The sequence below is a fragment of the Sceloporus undulatus genome, chromosome 11 (genome assembly GCF_019175285.1).
Source record: "Sceloporus undulatus isolate JIND9_A2432 ecotype Alabama chromosome 11, SceUnd_v1.1, whole genome shotgun sequence".
Lineage (NCBI taxonomy): Eukaryota > Metazoa > Chordata > Lepidosauria > Squamata > Phrynosomatidae > Sceloporus > Sceloporus undulatus.
In genome coordinates this window covers 7,604,500-7,631,447 of record NC_056532.1, presented here as the reverse complement: position 1 = coordinate 7,631,447, position 26,948 = coordinate 7,604,500, and the positions used below count along the sequence as shown (strand labels likewise).

The 26,948-nt window shown below is 47.5% G+C and overlaps 2 protein-coding genes across 2 annotated transcripts in view; one reads left to right on the top strand and one right to left on the bottom strand.

The window, feature by feature from the left end:
* Window positions 1–26,948, top strand: part of SHPK (sedoheptulokinase) — a 938,822-nt gene that overhangs the window by 370,916 nt on the left and 540,958 nt on the right. The window lies entirely within an intron of this gene.
* Window positions 1–26,948, bottom strand: part of ACACA (acetyl-CoA carboxylase alpha) — a 121,833-nt gene that overhangs the window by 14,021 nt on the left and 80,864 nt on the right. Inside the window, 8 exon segments of the mRNA XM_042442393.1 lie at window positions 2,768–2,880; window positions 3,019–3,196; window positions 7,907–8,042; window positions 8,207–8,303; window positions 9,502–9,598; window positions 12,572–12,692; window positions 13,112–13,255; window positions 26,242–26,352. Of these exon segments, the coding sequence (XP_042298327.1) occupies window positions 2,768–2,880; window positions 3,019–3,196; window positions 7,907–8,042; window positions 8,207–8,303; window positions 9,502–9,598; window positions 12,572–12,692; window positions 13,112–13,255; window positions 26,242–26,352 (997 nt within the window).

The window sequence follows — 26,948 nt, the reverse complement described above, 5'->3', positions numbered from 1 at the left end:
AAAAAAATGCGTATGCTCGAGCCCCATTGAAAATAATGGGGCTCATGCATGGCACGAAGGCCACGTTACTTTCAATGTGATGAACCGCCCTTGTGCCCCTGTGCGCTCCTGCATGGCTTTCAACATATGCTGAAAGCCACGTACAATGTGTCCGCATTACCGCATATGACGCAGGCGCACTGTACAAGGTTGAGAGTTGATTTCAAAGCAACTGGGGAAGTATTTGCTTTATATTTCAATTGTCTGACACCTAGAGAAGGTTTAAACCATCTCTGCGTACCCCTTGCCTAAGAAAACCCTATGAAATCTATGGGGTCGCCATAAGGCAACTTGAAGACGCACTCAGAGAGAGGGAAAACTCTATGCTATGGAGGCATTGCTTTCATTCCCAAACGTTGAAGGGCCGATGCATCCGTTCAGAAAAGAGCAATGGCTTGTATAGGTAGATATAAGTGGACCTACCCTATTTACTATAGGGTAGGTCCACTTATACTATAAGTCGACCGGGTACATTTTGGAGCCAAAATGAAGGATTTCGATCCGTGGATAAGCAGAGGGTAAAACTTAAGGGCAGGTAGCAAGGGAGGTAAAGGATAAAGGACATGGAGCCACTCTTGCGCCCCGCTGTGCCACTCGCCCGCTTGCGCTGGGGCTCCAACGTGTCGTAACACTGAGTGACATTTTAATAAGCGCCAAATGGGCAAAGATTCCCGTTAGGGCGCTTTGAAAATTGATAATTAGCAGATCGGTGTCACGTTATTCGATACCTTGCCGCCCCGCCCGCGCCACCCCATGCCAGCGGAGAAACCCGGTGGCTTCAAGAGGGGCTGACCCAAAACACGACATTGTCCTTGGATGATGTTTCCCCTCCACCTATCCCTCCATCCGCCCACGCGCCTCTCCTAACCCCCGCACCCTGCGCAAGCGGCACATGGGTGCCGCAGCCCCACGAAATGTGGCGTTGGGTGGAAACGACGGTGGCGACTCAGGGGTTAAGAGAGGCAGCGAACCCTCAGCTAATGAGCAAGTATGCAGCAGGCGCCGCGCAAGATAAATGGAACTCTCTCCGCTTCTGCTGGAGTCAGCATGAACCGCGGCCCTGCGGCTTGTTTGTGGCAAATGGAGTGCGCAAAATATCAAAGGGCAGTGATCCAGAAGACGACCGGCTTTGACAAATTTTAAATTGGCCAGAAAGAAAAACCAGCAAAGAGAGAAACGGAGAGAGAGAGAGAGAGAAATTATGCAATCCGCTGTGTCCTACAATCTTGACTCTTCCTGCCATTGCACAGCATTAGTGCGCGGCAGCGGCAGCGAGGGGCATGTTTTTTCGTACAGGGGGGCGGCCTTAACGCCAGCGTCGCCCAACACCGAGAGCAATTACGAGTCATCTAAAGCAAGACACTTATCAGCCGCCGAGGCTTTTAACGCACTCGACTGGGTGCGTTGCGCGCATGGCTGGGAAGGGGTTCGCCTCTGGTGTCGCCATCGTTTTAATTAAGGCAGTGTGGGGTTTGCGCAGGAGTCATTAGCCAGTTTCTGGGAACACTGGAGTTGGCACAAATTAACACACACACACACACTATGGCTCTTTAAAAGAGAGAGAGGGGAAAGGGGCTCAGAAACACAACAGTAGAGTGCACTTTTTCGTGTCTCGCGCATGAATGATGCTCAGCACAAACCAGGAGGGAAGGGAGTGATTTAAGGCTGGCCTCCCAACAGCGGCCGAATTGGATGCAGGGTGCAAGTTCAGCACATCCGAGGGTCGCATCTGCGGGAGGCGCATGGAAGTGATAACATGATTCTCATCAGTCCCCTCACAAGCCACTGCTTCAGAAAGGAAAAGAAAAGCAAGTCTCTGGAAGGGGAACGCCACTTTCTTTCGCTGTATCAAAAAAGTGCTCCATCCATCGTTAAGATCCATTCCACTTTCACACCAATTTCTTTAAGTCAATTAGCTACAATATTCAATTCATCATCAATGAATACTAAATGAATGAATTAATGAATGAATCCTAAATGCTGGATAGGAATACTCAGAAGTGAATCCTATGGATTTCAAAGAGTCGCAGTAAGTCGACAGGCGACTCGAAGGCACATACGAACACATAGTCACTAAACTGGTGAAGGGAGGGCAGAAGGAAGTACGCTTGTCTCTCCACATTTATGGCTTTAGACTTTTGCGGATTTGATTATTCACAGATTTTATCAATATGTCCTCTCTAGGAATATCTAGGTCCTCCAGCACAACTTCTTGGTCAACTTTAACCAAAATTCTCACTGAAGGACCTGGAAATTCCTATAGAGAATACACTACTAGGCATTTGCAACTCCTCCAGTGCAACTCTATGGTCAGTGTGTCGGACGTTGACCATAGAGTTGCCCTGGAGGACCTAGAGATTCCTAGAGAGAGTACTCTACTAGGCCTTTGTAGCTCCTCCAGCGCAGTTCTATGGTCAGTGTCTGTCGGATGTTGACCACAGAGTTGCCCTGGAGGACCAAGAGATTCCTAGAGAGGATACTCTACTAGGCCTTTGTAGCTCCTCCAGCGCAGTTCTATGGTCAGTGTCTGTCGGACGTTGGCCACATAGTTGCCCTGGAGGACCTAGAGATTCCTAGAGAGGTGTCCTCTCAGGTCAAAACATAGCGTTTTTGTTATTTGCGGTTCTTCCACATTCACGGGGCTGTGCCGCTAACCCCAGCGAATGTGGAGGGATGAGTGTAGTTGTAAGAAATCATTTTGGAGTAACTGTTTAGCGCCAAGACTCACCGAGCCGCTCGGCCAGACGCACGTAGATGGGATCCACGCGCCGCATTGTTTTCACCAGGTCTTTCTTGCGGAACTTGATCTCCACCGTCCCTTCGGGCTCCAGAACGCCGCCTCTAAAGACGGGCAAATAACAGTAATAGTTATAATAATAATAAATGTTTTATTTTTTATCCCGCCTCTCCCATAGTAAGCACATAACGGGGAAGACCCAAACATGTTCTGTCCATAAGACCGAGAAAGTACGAGGGTACCTGCTGTCCCGATCCGCATACATCTCCATGTGCCGAGGGTTAATGGTGGGGTCGATCACGACCCAAGAGCCTCCTCTCAGCTCCGCTTGCGGCGGGATGTAGACAAGGACCGGCTGCCTGTACTCCCGCAGGCCGTCCACGATGTAGGCCCCGAACTTCAACACCTGGTCATACATATCTGCGGGAGAAAGCCCACATCAGTTGGTGTGCATACATTTATATGCATGTGTGTGTCCATATATACCCTTGTCCCTCCACGTTCGCTAGGATTAGTGGCACAAGACCGACAGACATTGACCATAGAACTGCGCTGGAGGAGCTACAAAGGCCTAGTAGAGTGTTCTCTCTAGGAATCTCTAGGTCCTCCAGGGCAACTCTGTGGTCAACGTCCGACAGACACTGACCATAGGACTGCGCTGAAGGAGCTACAAAGGCCTAGTAGAGTATTCTCTCTAGGGATCTCTAGGTCCTCCGGGGCAACTCTGTGGTCAACGTCCGACAGACACTGAACATAGAACTGCAATAGAGGAGCTACAAAGGCCTAGTAGAGTATTCTCTCTAGGGCCCTCTAGGTCCTCCAGGGCAACTCTGTGGTCATCGTCCGACAGACACTGACCATAGAACTGCAATGGAGGAGCTACAAAGGCCTAGTAGAGTACTCTCTCTAGGAATCTCTAGGTCCTCCAGGGCAACTCTGTGGTCAACGTCCGACAGACACTGACCATAGAACTGCGCTGGAGGAGCTACAAAGGCCTAGTAGAGTACTCTCTCTAGGAATCTCTAGGTCCTCCAGTGCAACTCTGTGGTCAACGTCCGACAGACACTGACCATAGAGCTGTGCCAGAGGAGCTACAAAGGCCTAGTAGAGTATTCTCCATACAATAAACAATGACATATCAAGGGAAGAGAAGGCTGCCTTCCGCCATACAAGTTCTATGTAGCTGCAAAGGTAGTTGTAGTAATACTTTACTAACAACAAGTAGCCCATTCCACACAGCGCACATTTAGGATGGTGCCACTAGGGTCCTTGCACTTGCGCTACAGCATCCGAAAGTGCTGACAACGGAGAGAAGAAACTTTTTAACTCCATCTCCGGGTGAAGGAGAAGATGAGCGCACACGCACTTACACACAGACTTACACACACGCACAGAGACCTATAAGTGGAATGACAAATTTATTACTAATTAAATAATCACTTTATTATTATATAGCGCCAGCAATAAACCACTTGACGCCCCCCCTTTCAGCTAATTCCAGTGTTAAGAAAATAATTGCTCGATTCAAATTGTTTTAACCAAATTAATTCTTTTAGGAGACGTTTTTTAGTAGTGCGACATAATAAAATAATTGCGTAATTAGCGTGGCGTTTTTCACTCCTGCCATGAGCGCATATTTTACTCGGAAGAAGCAAAAAAAGGAGGAAGGTGGTGCCGGCTCACATAGAAGGAGAGGTAGAATTAAGGGAAAGGAGAGATTTACACATTTATATCGGCTGGTTTTGCGCACACTTCCATGGTTTTGATCTAACTGCAATGGGCACGAAGCTCTCCTTTCCTTGTGCCCAGATCAGTTGCACAAGTATGGCCACTAGCTATATATAATACCCATGGCTATTAATGTTCTCCAAGTGAGACGCCACAAGTCAAGCCTGACCCACGCATTTTGTGGCCATTTTGATGCCGCTTCCCAAACCATGTCTAAAAGCTGACTCTCGTTGTGTGCCTTCAGATCTTTTCTGACTCTCATAGGGTTTTCTTGGCAAGGTTTGTGCAGAGGACCCTTGCCATTTTGCCTCCCCCAATTTAGACCAGGGTCCAAATCCCAATGGGGCTGAACTGGGATTTGGACCCTGGTCTCCTGCCATGAAAACCCCATGATAGGTTCACCTTATGGTTGCCATAAGTCCTAAGTCGGACACACACAGTTTCCAGAGTCCTAGTCCAACAGTTGATGGCTCTTGAGGTCTCTTCCAACTCTACGATTCTATGAGACCCTGGCTTTGTTCTCTTGGCTGGATGTTTTCAGAGATTTGCCATTGCCTTTCTTTGAGGCTGAGAGATAGTGTCACCCAGTAGATTTACACGACCGAGTGAGGATTTGAACCCTGGTCCCCAGAGTCCGACACCCAGAGCCCTGTGCCACACTGCAAAGATGCTCACTGTACCTGCAGATTCATCTTTCTTTAACGTTGGCAATGAAACAGAGTCCGCCGCCACATCGGAAGGTGCCAGCCTAGCTTCCCATCGACTACTGCCTGGGGAATCCTAAAAACGGCCCTATAAAAGATCTCTTCCCTTGTAGACCCTGCCTCACTTCAGATGGTGGGGACATTTGGTCCAGAGATGGGAGATGCTCTTAAAGACCTCCTTTCACCAATATCGGTTGAGCAATGTGCTTTGAACTGATCTGGGAGATGTGGAGTCGAAGGCATTCATGGCCGGCATCCAAAGATTTTTGTGGGGTTTTCGGGTGATGTGGCCATGTTCTAGAAGAGTTTCTTCCTGATGTTTCGCCGGCATCTGTGGCTGGCATTCAGAGAATGCTGGCATCGAAGTCGCACAGTACATATATACCCAACTCCTTTCCAGTCAAGCATTTTATGAAGATGCCAGCCACAGATGCCGGCAAAACGTCAGGAAGAAGCTCTTCTAGAACATGGCCACATCGCCCAAAAAACCCACGACTACGAGATGTTCAATGAGCCACCATAGAGTATTGGTCTGAGCACTTGACTACATCCGAGAAAGCAGACCGAGTTTATGAAAGCGTATGCTACGACTTCTTTTGCGCGGTTAGTCTCAAAGGTGCCACAAGATCCCTTGGCGTCACATCAACCACCGTTCTATTGCGTAGCCGAGAAATCTACTTTCTAGGTACTCTCTCTTTCTCAATTCCAGGCAAAACCCAAACTGGAATCCAACTCGGCGGTTTGGGGGTCGCCCCAAAACCCAAATGAACCCCGAGCAATGCGTCCGACATAAAAAGAGGCTCCCAGATCCATGACGTCCGGACGCCACCGTGATACAAAGAGGCAGCTAATCGGTGCTGTCCTTTTTAAAAGGTCTTTTTTATTCTAGTTAAAATCTCCGTTAACTGTTCCCTTGTTGTTGTTGTTGTGGTGGTGGTTGTTGTTATTTATAACTTGTCCCGGGGGGGCGAGTAGGAGAAATAATAAGCGTAACATGAAAAACCAACCGAGAGCGACCCCGCCGCGCCACCAGCGAGGCGGTTTAATATCTTTGGGATTTGCATCCTATCAACCCTTTTCACGCTGAGCCCGAGACCCCGGTGCTAATTTCGAGTAAATTTCACGCTTGATGTCTCGCTGTCGCGGGTCACCGACGGTTCATCCAAATAAACCGTTTCCCTCCATCTAAATATTCAAAGCATTCTCTTGGAATATAATAATAATTTAATTTTTACATTATGCCGGATAGCCTTGCGGCGAGCGACGCAGGGCGTTTGCGCGGCGGAAGGCAACCTCCTTCTCCTCCCTCGACGTGCCATTATTTAGATATACGTATGCATGCAAATAAATATATGCATAAAAGCTGATGCGCGGACACAACGCACATGCGCCGGCTCAAATTAGACCTCCTAGGCCGACTTGTAAAGAGTTTCCCCCCCCCTCCTCTCCTCCTCCGCTAATGTCAATTCTCAACGTCGCAAGAGCTATCTCTAATCTTTTCCTACTCATTACACACAATTTTGGAGTCATTTCACCCACAGCGCTGCCGTTTCCGGGCGGTGCGCGTGTGTACACAGGCGTGTGTTTGTGTGTTCTTAGGCGCACCGAGGGGGTGGTATAATTGTTTATTTTCACTCCCGGCTTAATCCTCCCCAACCCACTTCCCTCTTGCAGCCCCCCTAACTCCCCCCCCCCGAATGCCAAGCCAAAGCGGTAAACATCTCTCCAAGGAGTGCGGGAAGGATGCCAACAGACGCTGCCATAACCAGCTCCTTGGGATCCTATACATGCCAACGCTGGATTAATATCCATTTGTGGGCACTATTATGATAAGGCCCTTTTTTCTGGAGACAGGGAAGGGGCTTTGCAGTGGTGACCCCTTAGTTTGGGAGATTCCTCCTCTATGGTCAATTTGAACCTTTAAAGCAATTCCCCCCACCTCTGTCCATGCCCCGTTTTAAAAGATAGGAGCATGATGTTGCAGACATTAAAAAGGGGGTGAAGAAATAGTGGCTGATACAGTTTGTGACGTCCCTGGTTTGTGATGTCGAAGGCTTTCACGGCCGGCACCCACAGCTTTTTGTGGGTTTTTTGGGCTGCGTGGCCATGTTCCGGGAGAGTTTCTTCCTGACGTTTCGCCAGCATCTGTGGCTTTGGCATCTGATGTTTTAAGTCTCTGAAGATGCCAGCCACACGTCAGGAATAAACTCTCCTAGAACATGGCCACGCAGGCCGAAAAAACCACAAATGGCTATAGTCCCTAATTCTAATCTCACTCCTGCCACAAGTGAGAGACACCTTCAAACCCCTGAGTTCGGGACAAGGTGGGTTCAAGACGTTTTGCTGCCTAAGGCAGATTACAAGGTTTGTTGTACCCATCCCTTTAGCAAGTGTTTGGGGGCTGGGGGCCAATTCCCTATAAATTCCCTATTCCCTATAAGTCCTATAAATACCAAGCATGCTACCGAGTGGCTGCTGGAACTTGAAACAGGAGCAATTCCTGGTACGAAAGTAGACATGCAGCACCATTTGGGCACAGATGCCACTAAACCCAATCGCAACAGTTTGGCATCTATAGGGCAAAACAAGCCACGTGTCCATCTTTCCCCCCCCCCTCAGTCACCAGCTTTCCGTTGACCATGATGGTTTCTCTTTTGACCATGGCCGATGGGATCCCCGTTTTTAAAAAACGAATTACCTTTCATTCCTCCCGAGAAGCCTCTCCAGTTGGCGAAGACCATCAGCGGGAGTCCTTCCCGGTTGAAGTCCTTGATCGCTTGCGCCGTCTTGAAGGCAGAATCCGGGAACCACACCTGGCCGGCTTGCTGGATGATCTGTCGGAGAAGGAGGAGAAGCTGTTTCCAGAAAGCGGTCCCAAGCGTGTGTTTCGTCGAGACACAGGCCTTTTGGAGAGGCGTGGGACCCATGGCCCTACAAGTCTCACTGGACCACAACGCTTTGCCTCTTTTAACTAATGGTTACGCCAAAGAACACCTACCTTGGCTTCGGAGTCTAGGTTGGCAGGATCGGCAGGGATGCTCAGCTCCACCGTCCGGGTTTCGACAGCCACAACTCCCACAGATATTCCACCAAGCCTATAAACAGCGACAGAGAAGGTTATGCGCCAAAGACGAGCACAAAGTCACCATGCTTCTTGTAACTCTGAAAGCCCTTACAGCTGTGGTTCTCAACCTTTGGTCCTCTATTTGAGACTTCAACTCCCAGAATTCCTGAACAATGAGCATACTGGGACCTCTGGGAATTGAAGTCCAAAACATCTGGAGGCCCAAAGGTTGAGAACCATTGCCTTAGAGGAAGGTGCAACCACAGGGCTCTGTCTTAAAGCAGCCACTTGTCTCTTCTGCATTGGGGCTTATATGATCTTATAATAATAAAGAAACCCTATCTTTATCCCATGCATTACAGTTATTTATTGGACTTCGAAGAGGTGGGAACAGATGGAGTCAAAGAGGAGGCAGAACAGACTCAAGCGGCAACTTCGGACGGTCTGTGAAGACGCTAGGTCTTGTTTTATTGCGCGTCCCCCGACAAGGTGCCAAAGGGAAAAAGAAGGTGATAGTTTATAGCTAGTGGCGCACATGTGCGAAACGTACACGCAAAAAGATGAGTTTGGGCGGCACTTAGAGTAATAATGCCAGAAGAGTGTGCACAAGCGCACACACAAATATGATTCTGTGCAAGAAGCATGGTTTCAAAAAACCCAGGTCTGCCTTTAGAATAGAGCAATACAATTGAGTAAGGTCTTCAATTTCCTACCAGCAGGGAAGGCGGCGGAAATAAGTTTTAAGCATCCAAGGACCGTATAGGACTTTTGCGCTCCCGGTTTTAATGAAACGTCTCACTTGGAAACAGCGAACTGTTCCACGATACATAAAGCGCCTGCCTTTAGATGCAGAAATAGCCTTCTTTTCTCGCTAGGTATCTGGGCAGAATAATCGCAGAAGAACCTAGTTCATTTTCAGGTTTCCCCCCATGTTTCTATTAGGCTTTGCAGGCTTTGCGTTTATTTATCTGTTGGATTTATATGGGATTCAAAATGGGATTCAAAGTGACCGACTCCTTCGGCTCAGTCCTAGGAATTGGAGTCCCGACGCCGGTTTGACTCTCAGCCTAAACAATATTACGATGACCATCTCGACTTATAGGTTTGTTATGTGAGAATGATGAGAAAGTATGATCCCTCAAGCACTTTAAGCAATCTAGAACCCTCTAGAGCACCTCATTTCCTTTCTCTTTTATCTTTCTCAACATCGTACTATTATATTAACTTGCATGGCTCTTCCGACGACGACGGTCTGAGCCCAGGGTTGCATGATCTCCAGGAAAGAGCCGTAGTCAAAGAAGCCGCTTAGCCACTGGCCCTTCTGAGCTGGAAAGAAGAAAGAGGAGGGAAAGGAAGACGTTAGGAGAAATGGAGAATGCTGCATGGTGCCACAGCAGGTCTCCAACCGGAGAACTGAGACTGTGGTCCAAAACTACACTGCAGAAATACTCCAGTTTGAGACTGCTTTCATTGCCCTGGCGCAATGCTAGGGCAGTGCGCTTTGGATCTGAGTTACCCTGGGTCTGTTCAACTGTAGCTTCTGCCACTGCGATGGAGAAAAATGACTGCCATGCAGTTATATCCCTCGCTTCCTAGGAAGAACATGAGAAAAGACTAACCTATCCTTATCCATCACAAGGGCTTCCATGCTAACTTTCCTCTTCCCTCCCCATTCCTTTTTCCTTTTTGTGCCATGACCATTTGATTGTGAGCACCGTGGACTTCATATCTATATACAGGACTTATCAAACGTTCGACGATTGATAACAACCACCAAATCCCATCAGGTAGGGATTGTAACTTATATGTCACCAACCAGCTTGGGCCAAAAAGAGGGCAATGCATAGGGGCTGACCAAACCAGGCAAGAGTCCTTGGCACTAAAAGGTCGGAGCAGTTTGGCGGATGCTTCCTGATCTCTGTGTACGTTTTGCGCAAGCTCCCTTCGGAGCTGAAAGACTCTGCGGTTGTTGCATCTTGTATGGATCATCTTTAACCTTACCACTACTAATGTGCAAGGCAGGTAGCGCATATGCCAAACAGGACAGCATGCCAAAACATACTGCAAGTGGAGACAAACAAAGCAACAACTATATGCCTGCCTTAACCTCGGATATGTCTGTCTCTTTATTTTGCTCATCTGCATAAAGAGGGCCATTTATCAGCGCAAAGCATCATTTATTGCTAAACGACGGGATTCAGGGAACAGGAGAAATGTGCCTGCCTTTACTTAGTAACTCAACAGGGTGGAATTTCCTCCGTCTTTTGCGTTGTGCGGCTAACGTTTGTCAAAGGCCGGGCAAAGCATGACCGACGTCACATTGACGTTCTCTATTTCTGTGCTCCCTGCCGCAACTACAACTTCGGTAATGAGGAGACTCCGGTCCAACACACACCGCAGAAGTAATCCAGTTTGAGACCACTTTAACTGCCCTGGCTCAGTGCTAGGGGATCCTGGGATTTGTAGTTCTTCTTCGTGGTCTCTGTGAATCGCACAAATGGGCTATTCCTTTTGTCCGAAGGCATGCCCTGGCGCCAGGTACCTTTGCCGTGGAAAACCTCCCACTGACCTTAGCCAAGGACAGACACGCTCTTTACAAGCCTGGCTTGTCGGCGACGAACACCTTTTTTTGCGTGTTCAGCCTCTTTTACAACGCTATAATTCCGAACAAGCGGCTCCTGGCTCTTGCAAAAGCCGAGTGCAAAAGCAATTAAAAGTGGAGATCTGAGCAAGGCAACCTCTGCTGACTCCGCCGGGATGGAGAGCGTTTTATCAAGCCCAAACTTGAAATTGCTATGTCCTAACGTCCCCTGGCTTCCCTGGCCCCCCGCCGCAAAACGCGGCCATCCATTTCCAAATTATCTCTCCCATCGCCAAAAGTCCAGAGCTGATCGTCGTTTCGATGCCGGGGCCTCGTGTCGCGCGTCAGTTTGAAGAATATCGCGCCGCTATCTCTCCTAATAAACAGCTTTAACTTTTCACCTAGGAGATCTTTCCTTTAACTTATCGCCGGGAATCATCTGCTTCTCCTTAACGCCTCCGCTAAATTAAAAAAGCGAAGTCACTCCATTTGGAACATGCGCCGTCGAGACAAGGCAGATGAACGGCCGGCGAGATGACAGCGAGGCGGGGGGGGGGGGAAGAGAAACATTAGCCAAAAACAGGGGCCCAAAAACCTAAGGATCTCATTCTAGCAAGGCGGCACAGCAGCCTAACTGTAGATGCCGAAAGACGGCATGCTTCAGGAAGACCTTGGTTCAAATTCTGCCTCTTCCATATGGAAGTAATATTCTGCAATGGACTGCAAAAACAGTCTTGGGGAGACCCATCCCAATAATGCTGCAATTGGGAGCAAATATTACTTGCATCAGAGGGAACGCTCTATTACACCTTGTCCACATAATAACCGCAAATGCAAATGCAAAGGGGTGAGTGCAAATTTAAGGATTTTCCCAGTTCCTATGCCTCTCCCAAACTAGTGTTCATGAATAGGAAGACAGTCCTGAATGCGTAACTCTAGGCTGTGCATTCATCGCCGCTCAACAGGCTTCCAAACTTTTATTGCCCTCATTTTCTTAGAGCAAAAGTAAAGCCTCTCCAAAAGCCAACGCTCCTTGAGCAATTGAACAAACCTAGGCAGGAATATGGGGATGCTTTGATTTGGATTTCCTGCATGGCAGGGGGTTGGACTGGATGGCCCTGGTGGTCTCTTCCAACTCTATGATTCTATGATTCAGATGGGGAAGTGCTGCAAACGGTGTAGTACAGAATTCGCTTTTACTAACTCGATGCAAAAACTTAAATGTGGGTTTGCTATTAGCACATATACAGTGGGCCTTTGTTATCCGCTGGGCTTTGGTTCCAGGATCCCCCGTGGATCACAAAAACCATGGATGCTCAAGTCCCGTTAAATATAACGGCAGAGCAAAATGGTGCCCTTATATAAAACGGGGAATCAAGAATTGCTATTTGGGATTTATACTTCTTTGGAGTATGTTCAAGCCGTGGATGCTTGAATTGGTGGGTAAAAAATCCATGGATAAGGAGGGCAGGGACATAGCCAAGGGGGGGTTCTTGGGGTCTGAACCCCCCCTTCCATTAGAAAAATGAATGGTGTGTGCTGCTGCGCCACCGCACCCAAGCCCCATTATAATGGTGGCACTTAGTCTGGACCCCCCCCCCTTCCTAAAATCCTAGCTACATCCCTGAGGAGGGGTGGCTGTATTTGTGTGTGATGTGGAAAAGAACAACAGTTTGAGGGTGTCCCACATCGTATCTTGCCATTGGAAAGATACCTACTTGGGTGAGGCCGCCCAGCTAGCATCCAGCGAGGGTCATACGGCGTCTTGGTGGGGGAAAATTCGATAGCCCTGTCTATGGGGTCCTTTGCGGTGAGCATCGGAACTGGGCTGAAAACACTCTAGATGCGGGAAAGAGGAAGAAAGAAGTTGTTAGCCGTGACTCTCAAATACTCATTCATATATATGTCCAAAATCTTCAACACAGGGACACAGAAAGCTGCCTTGTATCACGTTGGACGCCCTGTACATCCAACCCCATATTCTGACATCTCTCCAGGGTCTCAAGCTGAGATGTCTTCTCCATCATCTGTAGCCGGATCCTCTAATAAAGACTGGAGATGCGCGCAATGATCCAGTCAATGGGAACCACAACCGCCCCTTGCCCTCCGAAAATGTCCGCCTCGCCATATTTTGAAGTAAGCGAAGCAATACACTTTGCCATCAAGAGAGCATTCCTCCTCCCCAGTAACACCATTGGGTCCTGAGTCTGGAAAGCGCATTGCCGGGGCATCAGAAGAACCAGAGGAAGGGCACGTACCTTTGGCAGGTAGGACAGCCACAGCAGGATGGTATAGACGCCTTCGAAGTCATCGCACACGGTGGTATGGGTCACCCCGTTGTTGTGCATGATCTGGATGCCGCCCAGCTGGTTGTTAGAAGTGTACACCTCTCTCCCAAGGACCTGTATGAAGAAAGAAGAGGAGGGAAGGTATTTAAAATATTCAATATCTATGCTTCTTACAAGTTGGCCTTCGGAAGAGTGCATGACCAATGACGAAGGTGGAAAGAGTTGTGCACAATGCCACATTCTTTGTCGGGTGGAGATTCGACATTGTGGCCATTTCTTAGGCCCCGGGTACAGAATCTGAGTAAAATTGTTCATCTTCAAGCCTACCTTTCTAGTGTGAAGGACTAGAGACTTGTGTATTAAGCACACTTGTGAGCATTTGCTCATTTTTGCATGATGTTCTTAGGGAAACATGTACACATAATTCATGCACAGAGGTTGCAGAATACAGCATTCCTGGGTACTGAACCCGAGTCAAGTTTTATTTCTCCTTCATTGTCGAGCCTAAATTTCTAGCACAAAGGACTAGAGACCCATGTATTAAACACAATTGTGAGCATTTACTCATTGCTGCGTTATTTGGTTACAATAATATCTGCGAACCCCGCACTGCAACCCAAATATACGCGAACCCCGCATTGCAACCCAAAATCACAACGCAAGGGTTAGGAATCTTGATCCGAAGGAGGAGGAAAAGGGACATGAAAATAAAGACATGGTGCAAATCTCGCACAGCAGAGGAATCCACGCTTCTGTGTCCGACGCGACAGGAATCTGCTTACGAAGCAAAGAGGCTTTGAAAGGAACGAGACCCGCAATGCCCTTGCCTCCGTTTTTAAACACAAGAAGAGAACGGGGGAAATTTCACGCCGCGCGAACAGGTACCAAACCCCCCAAGGAGTCCATAAGAAGGAAGCCCTGACCAGCGGCCACTCCGTTCCCTGGCATGCGGCTCCCTTCTTCTAATCTCAACCCATGCGCCACCCGGCTCGGTTCTCATTCCCCCGCTGTCTCTTCCCATTTGCCCTCTCCCTGACTGATACACTGATCTCTCGGTCACTCGGCTTTCTGCTCCGCCGGGTCCATATTACTAATAACACCTCTGCCACGGCCAGTTTACCTCATGAAGGCAGGAGCACATCATTACAAAATAAACTCATAACTCTGACATTCGAGCAAATGCGCGCCATTTGTTATTTTTATGGCGCCAGCCCTTTTTTTTTTCTTCCTCAGGCAGGGAGGACATTAGTCGGTACCTGTTTCGTTTAGAGCTTGCCAAAAAACCTAAAACAACCACAACAACAACGAAGCACACAACGGCGCACGCATATACATATGGCCCTCGACGCACAAAAACGTGGCAGGGAAAGCAAAAGAATGGAGGTAAAGATAAGGGTCCTTGCTTTATCTTACATCTTTCTCCTAAAGGAGTACAGCGGATGCTTGCTTTACATGGGATCCATTCTGGACCCTGTGTAAAGTGAATTTTGCACATGCTCAATCCCATTTATAGGAATGTGGCACGCTTCCATGCGCAGCGCAGCTAGCAACTTTTGGACTATAAGTTTTCCTGTCTGAAATCCAAAACTTTGGGGTCCAGTTTAGGAACCAATGATCCCTTACATTTCTCTGAATTAAGTTCCCAAGGTATGCTGATTTAATCTTAAGTCTATCTTCTTGGCGGTATCTTGGAAATTGTAGTTCGTGAGAGTGTCAAACTAGACCTTCTTATCATCCTATGTCCTCCTATCATAGGATAGGAGCATAGCATAGGATAGGAAACCTCTTATCTCCTATCATAGGATGGATGGACTACTTTATACCAAGGAAAACTATCAGTCCCTTTAACCCAGGCATAAGGAAAGGGTGGCCCTTGGACCCCATTTTTCAAGCCACTGAAGCCCACGTCAGTCCCATATTCTCTTCATTACTAGACGGTATAACTAAAGGATTACTTTATGGTATGTTGGTGGTATTGGGTTTCAGCCAGATCCAGGGTTTCACAACGTGGGAGTTGTAGTATTTATGTGAAGGGCTACAAGTCACGTGCCTTTAAGAGCATTTACTCTATTGGAGCTTCATCTGCAAACAATTACACCCAGAGTTATAGTTATAGTTATAGTTATAAAGACTACTGTTCAGGGAAGCGTTCCCAGGCATTATATGATTATTATTATGCGGTTTGGATCCATGCTGCCTCTGCTGTCAAAACACACTGACAAGTAAATACGGCATTAGGGGACCTTTTCAAGTGCGCAGGCTCCCGCAACAAACACTTGCGCCGCCGCTTTGCTCAAAGCATCTCGATGCACTTTGGGGGCAGAGAAAGAGAAAGAAGGGAAGGGGCTGCCTATTTATCTTTACCTCCAAAACGGGATTTAAAGGCCAAGCGCCGACGGTATATATTAAACCACTTTTGTGGGTTGTCAGCGGCAGTAAACCTGCGCTGTCCGCAATGTCTCCAGACAAGCGGCGGCTGCGCCGGCTCCGGTTCGCATCAAGAAACATCAGGATTTGTTAGGATTTGCTCACCTTTATTGCAACGATGGAAAACACTTCTCCCACCTTACACTTCAAAGGTATGTAAATACGCATGTATAAGTCTAGACATTTAGGTTTAAACATGGACCCAAATAACCTGAGTTGACATATCCAAGGGTCAATGTAAGTATTGCATTATATTTCCCCTTTAGTAACCATTTTGCACCATTGAGTCCTAATAGTAGCACCACCTACCTCTCTCTGCTCTATTTAATTGTTGGTTAGGTGCATATTTATTCATCTGTGATACATACATATACATACATATATGATTCTGGATTGCTTTGCTGTCTTAAGCCACGCAATGCTCAGATTCATGCGTTGCGGGGTTTGTTTTGTGTGTGTTTTTACCCGACTCGCGAACTTACACATTTGTTGTGCCAGGTTTAATGTTCCTTTTTATTCTTCTCTCCCTGGCAGGACGCCTGGCTTTCGGAAAAAAGGACGCCTCCTCGCCTTTTATCGCTTCCTCGATCCCGTCCATTAACCGCGCCGGCATCCTCTTTGGACCTGTCTGTGCGCCGCCGGTTTAAAAAAGCGCACGCCGACTGGCGTGGTTTTCCAAAACAAACCTCCGAACGGAGAGATATGAGTTATGGTGACCCTACTAAGGCCAACTCGATCCCAGGTTTTTCTCAACAGGACATTTTCAGAGTGGGTTTGCCATTGCCTTCTTGAGCAAAGGGGATTCGAACCCTGAACTCCCAGAGTCTTAGTCCAGCGCTCAACCCACTACGACATGCTATCTTCAATATTTTTCAATATGTCCCCATTATTAAAAATTACCTTTGCTATCGCCTCTGCAGATCTTTTATTTAGAAGATGCGGGGCACTAAATGTGCAGAGAGAGAGAGAGAGCGGGTGCGCTCCGCATTAAAACCCCATGCGCCTGGTAAATGGAATTATATAGCTGTCATCTCCTTTCCCCCAAAGTTTTCAGTGTACAATGGACTCATTTTTCCCCACACTCCAGAGCAGAGAGGTCCACTTGGTATTGATTTAAAGGCGCGGAAATAAATAAAACTGCTTCGCCATCGTGGCGCGCACGAAATTCATGGCGCACTATTGCATGATATATTTGAAGAGCTGCTCGCAAACTCTCTTTTTCCCCCCCCTCCCTTTCTCTGGTGAGTGATTTGGGAAGGGAAGAAGGGAGGCGCTGGGGATGCCCATGGACTACAAATCCAATGAGAAACCCACAAGTGAAGTCCCCCTTGCAAACGCTATTCAAGCCGGCCATCTAGATACAATTTCAGCTTGTCCTGGAGCACTTCTCTGCCTATCTTCTCTATTATCTATCGTCATCATTACCATCTATATCCCACCAGCATCACCAGCATCATTTGTATCCCACCACCATCACAACCTTGTGTCCCACGATCATCACCATCACCACCATCATCATCATCTGTATCCCATCATCATCACCATATGTGGGATACAGATGGTGGTGATGATGATAGTGGGATACAGATGGTGATGATAATGGGCATCATCATATAGATATACACACACATAAGCAAGTCTTATATACATATCAGCAATTCTATGGCCCTTTATCACACATACATACAGATAAGCAATTGTTATGGCCCTACATATAAGCAGTATGGCCCTATATATACACATAAGCAATTCTATGGCCCTATATCACACATACATACACATAAGCAATTGTTATGGCCCTACATATACATATAGGCAATATGGCCCTATAGATACACATAAGCAATTCTTATGGTCCTATATATACATATAAGCAGTATGGCCCTATATATACACATAAGCAATTCTATGGCCCTATATCACACATACATACACATAAGCAATTGTTATGGCCCTACATATATGCAATATGGTCCTATAGATACACATAAGCAATTCTTATGGCCCTATATATACATATAAGCAATTCTATAGCCCTATATCACACATACACACAAGCAATTGTTATGGCCCTACATATACATATAAGCAGTATGGCCCTATATATATACATAAGCAATTCTATGGCCCTATATCACACGTACATACACATAAGCAATTGTTATGGCCCTACATATAGGCAATATGGCCCTATAGATGTGTAAATTTACAGTGCTTTATAAATAAAGGTTAATAATAATAATAATAATAATAATAATAATAATAAATACACATAAGCAATTCTTATGGCCCTATATATACATATAAGCAATATGGCCATGTATATATATACACACACATATACATATAAGCAATCCTTGCACATGCAAAATGGGGACAGGGCTGAGGGGCACATTGCCAGTGAGAGCTATCTTTGACCTGATTTCCCTAAAGAGACATGAAGGGGGATTAGTAACGCCAGTGCCTCGCATGCCAATTGTCTCTTGATGCGGAGCTATGCGCAGAAACCACCACTTAAATGAAGACCAGGGGAGGGGAAGAGAGAGACAGTGGTTTGCTCCCAGTCCAAGAATCTGTCTCCTCATTATTAAGTTGTAAGCGCCAAGTCAAGGCCTGGCACTCCAGGAGCATCTGGGGTGATGCGCAGCTGGGTTTGCCGAGGCATCCCAGCAGCTTTTGCTGGGGAAAGAACCTGCATCGTTCTGATCAATGAGCATCTTTGCTTATGAGTTGTGTCATCTCACAATATAGCCAAGTTTACTCCCCTGGTTCTCAAACTTTGGTCTTTTAGGAGTTTTGGACTTCGGGTCCCAAAAGGCCCAGCCAGCTTGGCCAACCATCAAGGATTCTGGGAGCTGAAGTCCAAAACATCGGGAATTTTGGGAACCCCAGATTTGGTCACCTTGGCTTCTAGGGAACGTTTCAGGAGAGACTTAGCTAGTCCTATGGCACTTACATATAGACTGAACAAGATGTCAAAATATCCCACTATTTTATGGCGTGGGCCTTTCATAAAGACAGATGTGCATCCTGCTATTTATGCATGTGGACAATATGTTAACGCGTGACGACTGAAATGTTGAAGAGTCTAGGAACCATAAAACCCTATGAGGAAGGACTTAGGGAGCTGGGTATGTTTAGCCTGGAGAAGAGAAGGTTAAGAGGTGATATGACAGCCCTGTTTAAATATTTGAAGGGATGCCATATTGAGGAGGGAGCAAGCTTGTTTTCTGCTGCTCCAGAGAATAAACGGAGCAATGGATGCAAGCTATAAAAGAGAGTCCAGCTCAACATTAGGAGGAACCTCCTGACAGTAAGAGCCGTTCAACCATGGAAGATGCCGCCTTGGAGGCTGGTGGAGTCTCCTTCTTTGGAGGTTTTTAAAACAGAGGCTGGATGGGTGCTTTAAGTGTGAGTTCCTGCATGGCAGAAGGGGTTTGAACTGTGCCCCTCACAGCTTAGTCTCTTCCAACTCTATGATTCTATGATTTGTTCTAGGACCCACCTAGAACAAATGTTGGCAGTCTATAGCATCCATACAACTCTCCACCACATTTCCGAATCTCACGGTCATCGTTTGTCAGGGATGCTTTGATGGAGAGTTCCTGCATGGCAGAATGGGGTTGGACTGGATGGCCCTTGGGGTCTCTTCCAACTCTATGATTCTATGGCCACTGGCAATGACAGCTGGGGTATTCTGGGAGATGTACTCTTACGTTTTGTCCGCTCTGGACCAGCCGTGACCCTGACCGTCCTTCTCATCCCCTTCCTCTGGAAAGAAAAAGAGCAAGGTAACCTTGGAAAGCTTCATCCCCGGGAAGTTTCCGTTCTGGCAGAGTGTCAGTTTCCTTGTGACATTCCTCTGCCCCTTTCCTTTCCTTTCCAATTAGCATTCTCAAAGGCGCCGCGCCCATTGCGCGTCCCTCCCTAATAGTCACGCTGCGCCACTCCAGAAAGATTCATATCGTGCATTAATAATTATAATGCGCCTTTGAATGGTGGGGATGGCGCTCGCTCGTTCCAACTCTCACACAATCGCACCCCCCACCACCACCACATTATGACTTTGATCTCATTTGCCATGACAAGAGGCGTCTGGAGCGGATCCCCGAACGCCACCAGAGGCGGGCCGGGCACCAGCCACGGCTTCAAAGCGGCCTTTTGTGCCTTCTTTTTTGCAAGAGACCCAAACAGCCTCCGGAAAACATGTCAAATGGAGGCATGGAAGGGGCACTTAAGCATGTCCTCCATTTGCATCAGAATGAACCACCCTGTTTCCGATAGCCTGACACATTCAGATAGTTAGGTATAGTCTCTTCGGATATACCTAAGGCGTCTAAGGGCTTTATAGTCGAACGCAACGCTTTGAATCGTGCCTGGAAACGGGTCGGCGCCCGGTGAAGCTGTTTCAGCAATATTAGATATGCTCTTTCCCACTATAAAGAGGGGAAGATGCGGCTGGGCGGACTGATAATGCCTTTTCAGGGTATGGCCGCTAACATTTGAAGGGATGCCACATGGAGGATGGAGCAAACTTGTTTTCTGCTGCTCCAGAGAATAGGACCCGGAGCAATGGATGCAAGATACGGAAAAAGAGAGTCCACCTAAACTAAATTAGAAGGATCTTCCTAACAATAAGAGCTGTTGGATAGTGAAATATTCCACCTGGAAGAGTGATGGAGTCTCCTTCTTTAGAGGTATTTAAACAGAGGCTGGATGGTCATCTGTCGGGGATGCTTTGATTGTGAGTTCCTGCATGGCAGAAGGTTGGACTGGATGACCCTTGGGGTCCCTTCCAAACTCTATGTTTCTATGATCACCTACATTTCGCAGGACAACTCTTGTTATACCCAGCATAACAACTGCATGAAAAGACGGGAAACTCCTATTGATTTTGTGTGTATGTAGAGGCAGTGTGGTGTAATGGTTTGGATGTTGGACTATGCCTCTGGAAGCCAGGGTTCAGTTCTCAGCTCAGCCATGAAACCCACTGAGTGTCTATGGGCAAGTCACACTCTCTCAGCCTCAAAAGGAGGCCATGGCAAGCCTCCTCTGAACAAACCTTGCCAAGAAAACCCCAGGATCGGTTTGCTTTAGGGTTGCCGCAAGTTCGAAATGGCTTGATGGCAAAGAGTAACAAAAAGAGAAAGTGTGCATGTGCCTCTCTATATATCTGTGAATGTAAATTACATCTATGTGTGTGTTTGTGTGCCTGGATTTGTGTGTACGCACACAAAAGTGGAGGTGAAAGGGTTGCAAGGAGGAGTTTGGAGGGGAAGTTGATAACAGCGATCTAAAACAAACCCCAAAACCCTGCCTCAGCAAAAGTTCCCATTAACATTTGAGACACATGAACTCGGTGTCCTTCTTCCTGCCACTCTTTCTCTGCCTCTCCTGCTTGCGCGCGCACACCCACCCACAACACTGCCACAATTCCGCCCAGGGGCTCCACACAATTTCTATGCAAATAACAACCTCGTGGTTTATATCTTATTATATCCACCAGAGCTGCGGTGACGCGACCCGAGACGTTGTGCGAGAGAGGTAGGCTGGGAAGAGATGGAGCGGATGCGCAGCCAAGTGTGGAAAAATATTGTCAGGAGTGAGTGGCGAGAACACACACACACACACACACACACACACACATATATATATACACGCACTGAGACACACACACACAAAACTATTGCCAGGATAACGTGTTTATTTCAAAGTCACACACATACATACCCAATGTACACACCGTTGTCTTTTAAAATTCATTGGGCATCGGGCGATCATGCGCCATCCATCTGCCATCCCTGTACCATTTGCATTTCATGCCTCCTGGCTTTTGATGTGCTGATACTTTGATGCAGTCGGGAGACGTGCGTTATCATTATTTCAATTTCCAGCGGGGTGGGAAAGAGCAGAGGAAAAAGAGGAGGGTCAATGGGCTTGGCGCAGCGCACCCACAAAAAGACAGAGAGGTGGAGAAAGAGAGAGCGACGGAGGAGATGCTCACGAGGGAGGAAGGGATGGGGACGCGCTCCTTTGCGCAGCCTGCGGCGAAGACAAAGGGTGGGATGGGGATCCGTAAACCACGCCGGCTCAACCACAGCCTGAGGAGACTACTCCAGGTAGCAGACAATGGAGTGGTGGAAGCAACAGCCCTCTTCTTTCCAGGGGTCTGTCCCAAATCCCACCCCGCACTTTGCTTTCATAGAGCCATAGAGTTGGAAGAGACCCCATGGACCTCTGCCATCAAGTCAACATCAACTTATGGCGAACCTAAAAACGAAAGGCCTCCAAGAGGTCTTGCAAACACAGGGTCTTGCAAACACAGGGTGGTCATCCATTGCATCTGAGGAAGTAGACTGAAGCCTAGGAAAGCTCATGCTGCCAACTTCTTTCTTTCAGTGAGTCTCAAAGGTGCTACAAGATCTCTCCACATCAGAGTAATGATGGCTTCCTCAAGTCAATCCACCTACAATGTGGTCTCCTGCTTTTCCTACCATTTTATTAAGCACTGTCACCTAAGCATCACTCTTCAGTCCCTCCCAATGAAAGTCATTGAGCTGCATGCATATGTGTTGAAATGACGACTTTTAAATAGTTAGGTTAGCTGCTTGCAAGGCTATGTATCAGTGGTGGCCAACGTATGGCACGAGTGCCAGAGGTGGCACTCAGAGCGCCTTCTGTGGGCACACATGCTTTTGCCCCAGCACAGAGTTTGCCAGAGTTTGTTACTAGAAAGCCAGAGGGACATGGCACTTTGTGATAAATAAGTGGGTTTTGGGTTACTGTATGGGCACTCGGTCTTTAAAACGTTTGCCATCACTGCTATGTATTATCTCAAAAGATGTGGTTTGGTGGTTAGCGCATTCAACCTGGGCTTGTGAGAGCCCAGTTTTAATCCCCACTGGGCCATCAAACTCCAACTCTGAGTCCCTATAATGGGAGAAAGGAGGGATATAAGAACAATAAAATAATAATAATAGTAACAACAACAACTCTATAGGGTTTATTGTGTGTTTTTCAGGCTCTGTGGCCATGCTCTGAAAGAGTTCACTCCCGACGTTTCGCCAGCGAACTTGGCGAAGTAAACTCGGGAATAAACTTCTAGAACATGGCCGCTGAGCCCGAAAAATGCCCAAAAAACTACGGATGCCAGCCACAAAAGCCTTCGACATCGCAACAACAACTCTCCTTCAACCAGACCCACTCCACAAGGTTGTTGCAAGTGGGCTTTCCAGAGCGAAAACAAGAGACGGCTCCTGCACCATTCATGTGTTTTCCCCCCCGCAGGGCGCATTTCAGCAAGTGTTGCTTCATATATAACTGGATCCGTTGCCAAATTTTTGCTCTTCTGCAAAACCATTTATGACGCAGGCGCCGTCTCCGTTTTTTCAATGTGGCAAAAGCCCAGGACAAAGTGAAGGAGGAAGAGCTAAGTGCGGATGGCGGTTTGCATGTCAAGGTGAATCGGCTCCAGGCTTTAACCCGGGTTGTAAAGGAGCCACCCGAACACTGTGCAAATGAAGAAAATAATAGTGAAACCACTCTCTCTCTCTCTCTCTCTATCCATCTATCTATATATATATATATATATATCCCTCGCTAGCTTTCCTGCCACCTGCTTCTGCTTGATCTTGCTCCCTCCCTCGCCAGTAATTCAAGGGCAAATTGTTCCTCTCTTCTGCAGGCAAGAAGCTCTCCGGCATAAATCTCCAGCAGCTGCTGCCTGGGTGGCACCGTGATTTAAGAGCCTTGGCCTTTGGCTCTTCCTTCCAACCCTGTTTAAAGCCTAAAGTGGGATGGGTATAGGGTTGGGGCCACTGCGTCCCCAGAGGACCATCCATCCAGGTAGCGGCCTCCAACAAGCCCCTATCTCAAGCCTCCCTCCTCCCTCCCCAGCCCAGTGCCTTTGCCGAAGGAGAGGCCATTATTCTGGAGGAGAGAGGATCAGCAAGCGCTAGAGCAATGTCGACCCTAAATCAGAGACAGGCAGCTGCTCTCGGACTAGAAGCCCCACAATCCCACACCATTAGCTGCCACCTGGAAAACAATAACCCAAGTGGGCCAGAGTTGGTTCAGCCCTCCTTCAAATAAACGGACGAATGATCCTAGATGGCACAATTTTTATTGCTATTACTAATACTACGCTCATCCCTCCACATTTGTGGCTTTGATCATTCACGGATTTGATTAATATGTTCTCTCTGGGGATATCTAGGTCCTCCAGCGCAACTCTGTGGTCAGCTTTAACCAAAAGCTGCACTGAAGGGCATAGAGATTCCTAAAGGGAACACTCCACTAGGCATCTGTCGCTCCTCCATCGCAGCTCTATGGCCAATGTCTGGCATATGTTGACCACAGAGTTGCACTGGAGGAGCTAGAGATCGCTAGAGAGAATGCTCCACTAAGCATTTGTCGCACCTCCAGCGCAACTCTATGGTCGATGTCTGGCAGATGTTGACCATGGAGTTGCACTGGAGGAGCTAGAGATTGCTAGGGAGAATGCTCCACTAGGCATTTGTCGCACCTCCAGCGCAACTCTATGGTCAATGTCTGGCAGATGCTGACCACAGAGGTGCCCTGGAGGACCTAAATGTGGAGGGATGAGTACATATGGAAAGAGCAAGTATGGTGTAGTGCTTGGACTAGGACTCTGGGAGACCAGGGTTCAAATCCCCTGCTGGGTGAACTTGGATAACTGACGCTCTCTCAGCCTCTGAGGAAAGCAATGGCAAACCTGTTCTGAACAAATCTCGACATGATCGGTTTTGCCTTGGGGTCGCCGTAAATCAGAAATGGCCTGGAGGAAAATAATAGGATTATTTCAATGCTGAGCAAGGAAAGACTTGAACTGAAGATGTCCTGACCTTAAAGGTTCCACACTCCGACCATTGCACTTTACTGCCTCCACTCATAAAAGCCTATTGTTGCTACTTTTATGATCCTTACTAATTTCAGGAGCCGCTTTGCGATGCCACTGTAACCCAAAACAACATGGAGCCCGGTGGCATGTTAAATACTAGCCGGTTTTATTTGGCATAAGCTGCCGCAGACTGCGATCCCTTTGGGACAAATAAAACTGGTTAGTTCTTTATCGTTGCCACTAAACTCTTGCTTGTTATTCTTGCTATTTACAGTGTTTGTCTTGCCGCTTGGTACGGCAAAACCTGGAAGCAGTTTCCTTTAGGATGCTCCTCTGGAAGGATACGAAAACGACATCGAACAAGTTTCAAAGCAATTCAGAACAGAGAAACGCAACACGACAGAAATAGAGTAGATGGGGAAATTCTGCGTACGCAAATATGTTTCAACAGGGATTTGAAAGGGAACGTATTTCTGCCTCTCCGACTCCGCAAAGAACGTTCTAGAGATTAGGTGCTACCATTGAAAAGGCTTTGCTTTTCGACGTTCCCTCGCAGTATTGGTTGCAAAACAACCTGGAAATCCTCCAAAGAAGATCCCATTGGTTTCCGTTGTTGCGTGCCTTCATTTCCGACTTAGGGCAACCCTAAGGCGAACCTATCATAGAGTTTTCTTGGCACGTTTTCTTGGAGCGGGTTCGCCATTGCCGTCTTCTAAGGCTGAGAGAGCGTGGCTTGCCCAAAGTGGGCTTCCATGGCCGAGCCAGGATTTGAACCTGGTCTCCCAGTGTTTTAGCCCAACGTTCAAACAGCTACACCATACTGGCCTACTAAATCCATACATGGGGACACTGTCTCCCCATTATCTTGGCCCTATAGCGTTCAGGACTTTGTTGCGTCCTCTACAAAAACATGAACGCAGCTTGGTAGTTAATAGTCTAATGAATTAATAAACATCTACACAAGGTGTGAGCAACTGTAGAAGGCTAAGAAGGTTGGTTATCCACCCAGGAGACTTCTGGGGGCTGCACTTCTCTATCGCATCTGTGCCCACAAATAACAACAACAACAATAATAATAGCCCCCAGACAATGTAGTGAATTGGAAGGGTACTTTCACCACGCTGTGGTCCATTTTAGGCCCAGGAAAGGCCATTTTTAAAAACAGGACCTTCCCATGGGTACCAAAATCCATGGATGGCCAACGGCTATTATATACGATCGCATAGTAAAATGGTGTTCCTTATATAAAATGGCTAAATCAAGGGCTTTTGTTTTAATACATTCAAGCCATGGTTGGTTGAATCCACGGATATAAAGGGACGATGGTACACGCAAATTTCGTAGTGAGGAAAAACGCGACCACACAACCCGACAGGAACCAACGTCAGGACAAGAACGGAGGTGGGATTCAGAGGAACAAGAATGAAGCGAAGACTTAGAGGTTTCCCATAGACCTACTCTGAGCAGACAAACCAAAGTGCCCTTCCACATTGCTCTTAATGGATGATTGTTCATGAGAAGCCTGTTTTTCCGACAAGAAAGGCGACAATACAACACCAGCCCTAAACAGAGAGATGCTCACCATCCACACCAGCAGCCAACACCATTTCTCCCAGTTGGACTCCACCAGCCAAGGAGGCATGATCCAGAAGTGTAACATTTCCAAGCTCTGACACATCCTTTCTGTGCCAAATGGTACCAAAACACACACGCAAACTATGCCAGCCTATACCAAAAATGCATCACAGTTTTAATGTGCCACAGCGAGAGACGCATATATCTCCAGTTTTGCAAAACGTGAAGCAAGACTTACTTTGTTGAGGGCTCCGGCTCCCGTTAAGATAATATGGGAATTTTCCACTTGGATCGTTCTCTGTCCCAACCGGACAAGGTACGCTCCGATGCCAATCGCCCGGCAAGTCACCTTAAAAGAGAAACAGGAAGGTCTTTCAGTTCCATAGCTTTTTAACGCAGAACAACTTGTTCGGTGTCCCAATGCGCAACAGGTTGGACCAACATGGTCCAGATTTGGAACGGACAATACCGCCTCCATTTGAACCAAGAGCCCCATTTTCCCAATGGACTTCAAGAGCCCCTTGAGTCAGTGGGCACTGAATCAAGGTTCAATGGCCCCTGGTAACCAGAGCTGCCAACCCGGGCCCTGCAAAACAAGATGCCAAGGAACAACCACACTGTAGGAAACCTATCCAACCCATTGTTTATCTAATGGCCTATCGTTCCAGCTCCCCATTCCCACAAACACACACAGTCTGTAGAATAGATTTTCTATGACACTCTTTCTTTGGAGGTTTATAAACAGAGGTTGGATGGGCATCTCTCGGAAATGCTCTGGTTGTGCATTCCTGCATGGCAGGGCTTTGGACAAGGTGGCGCTTGTGGACCCTTCCAGCGGACTGTCCTTTAGGGGACCTTAAGGAGAGGGATAAATGGATGGATGGATGGATGGATGGATGGATGGATGGATGGATGGATGGATGGATGGATGGATGGATGGATGGA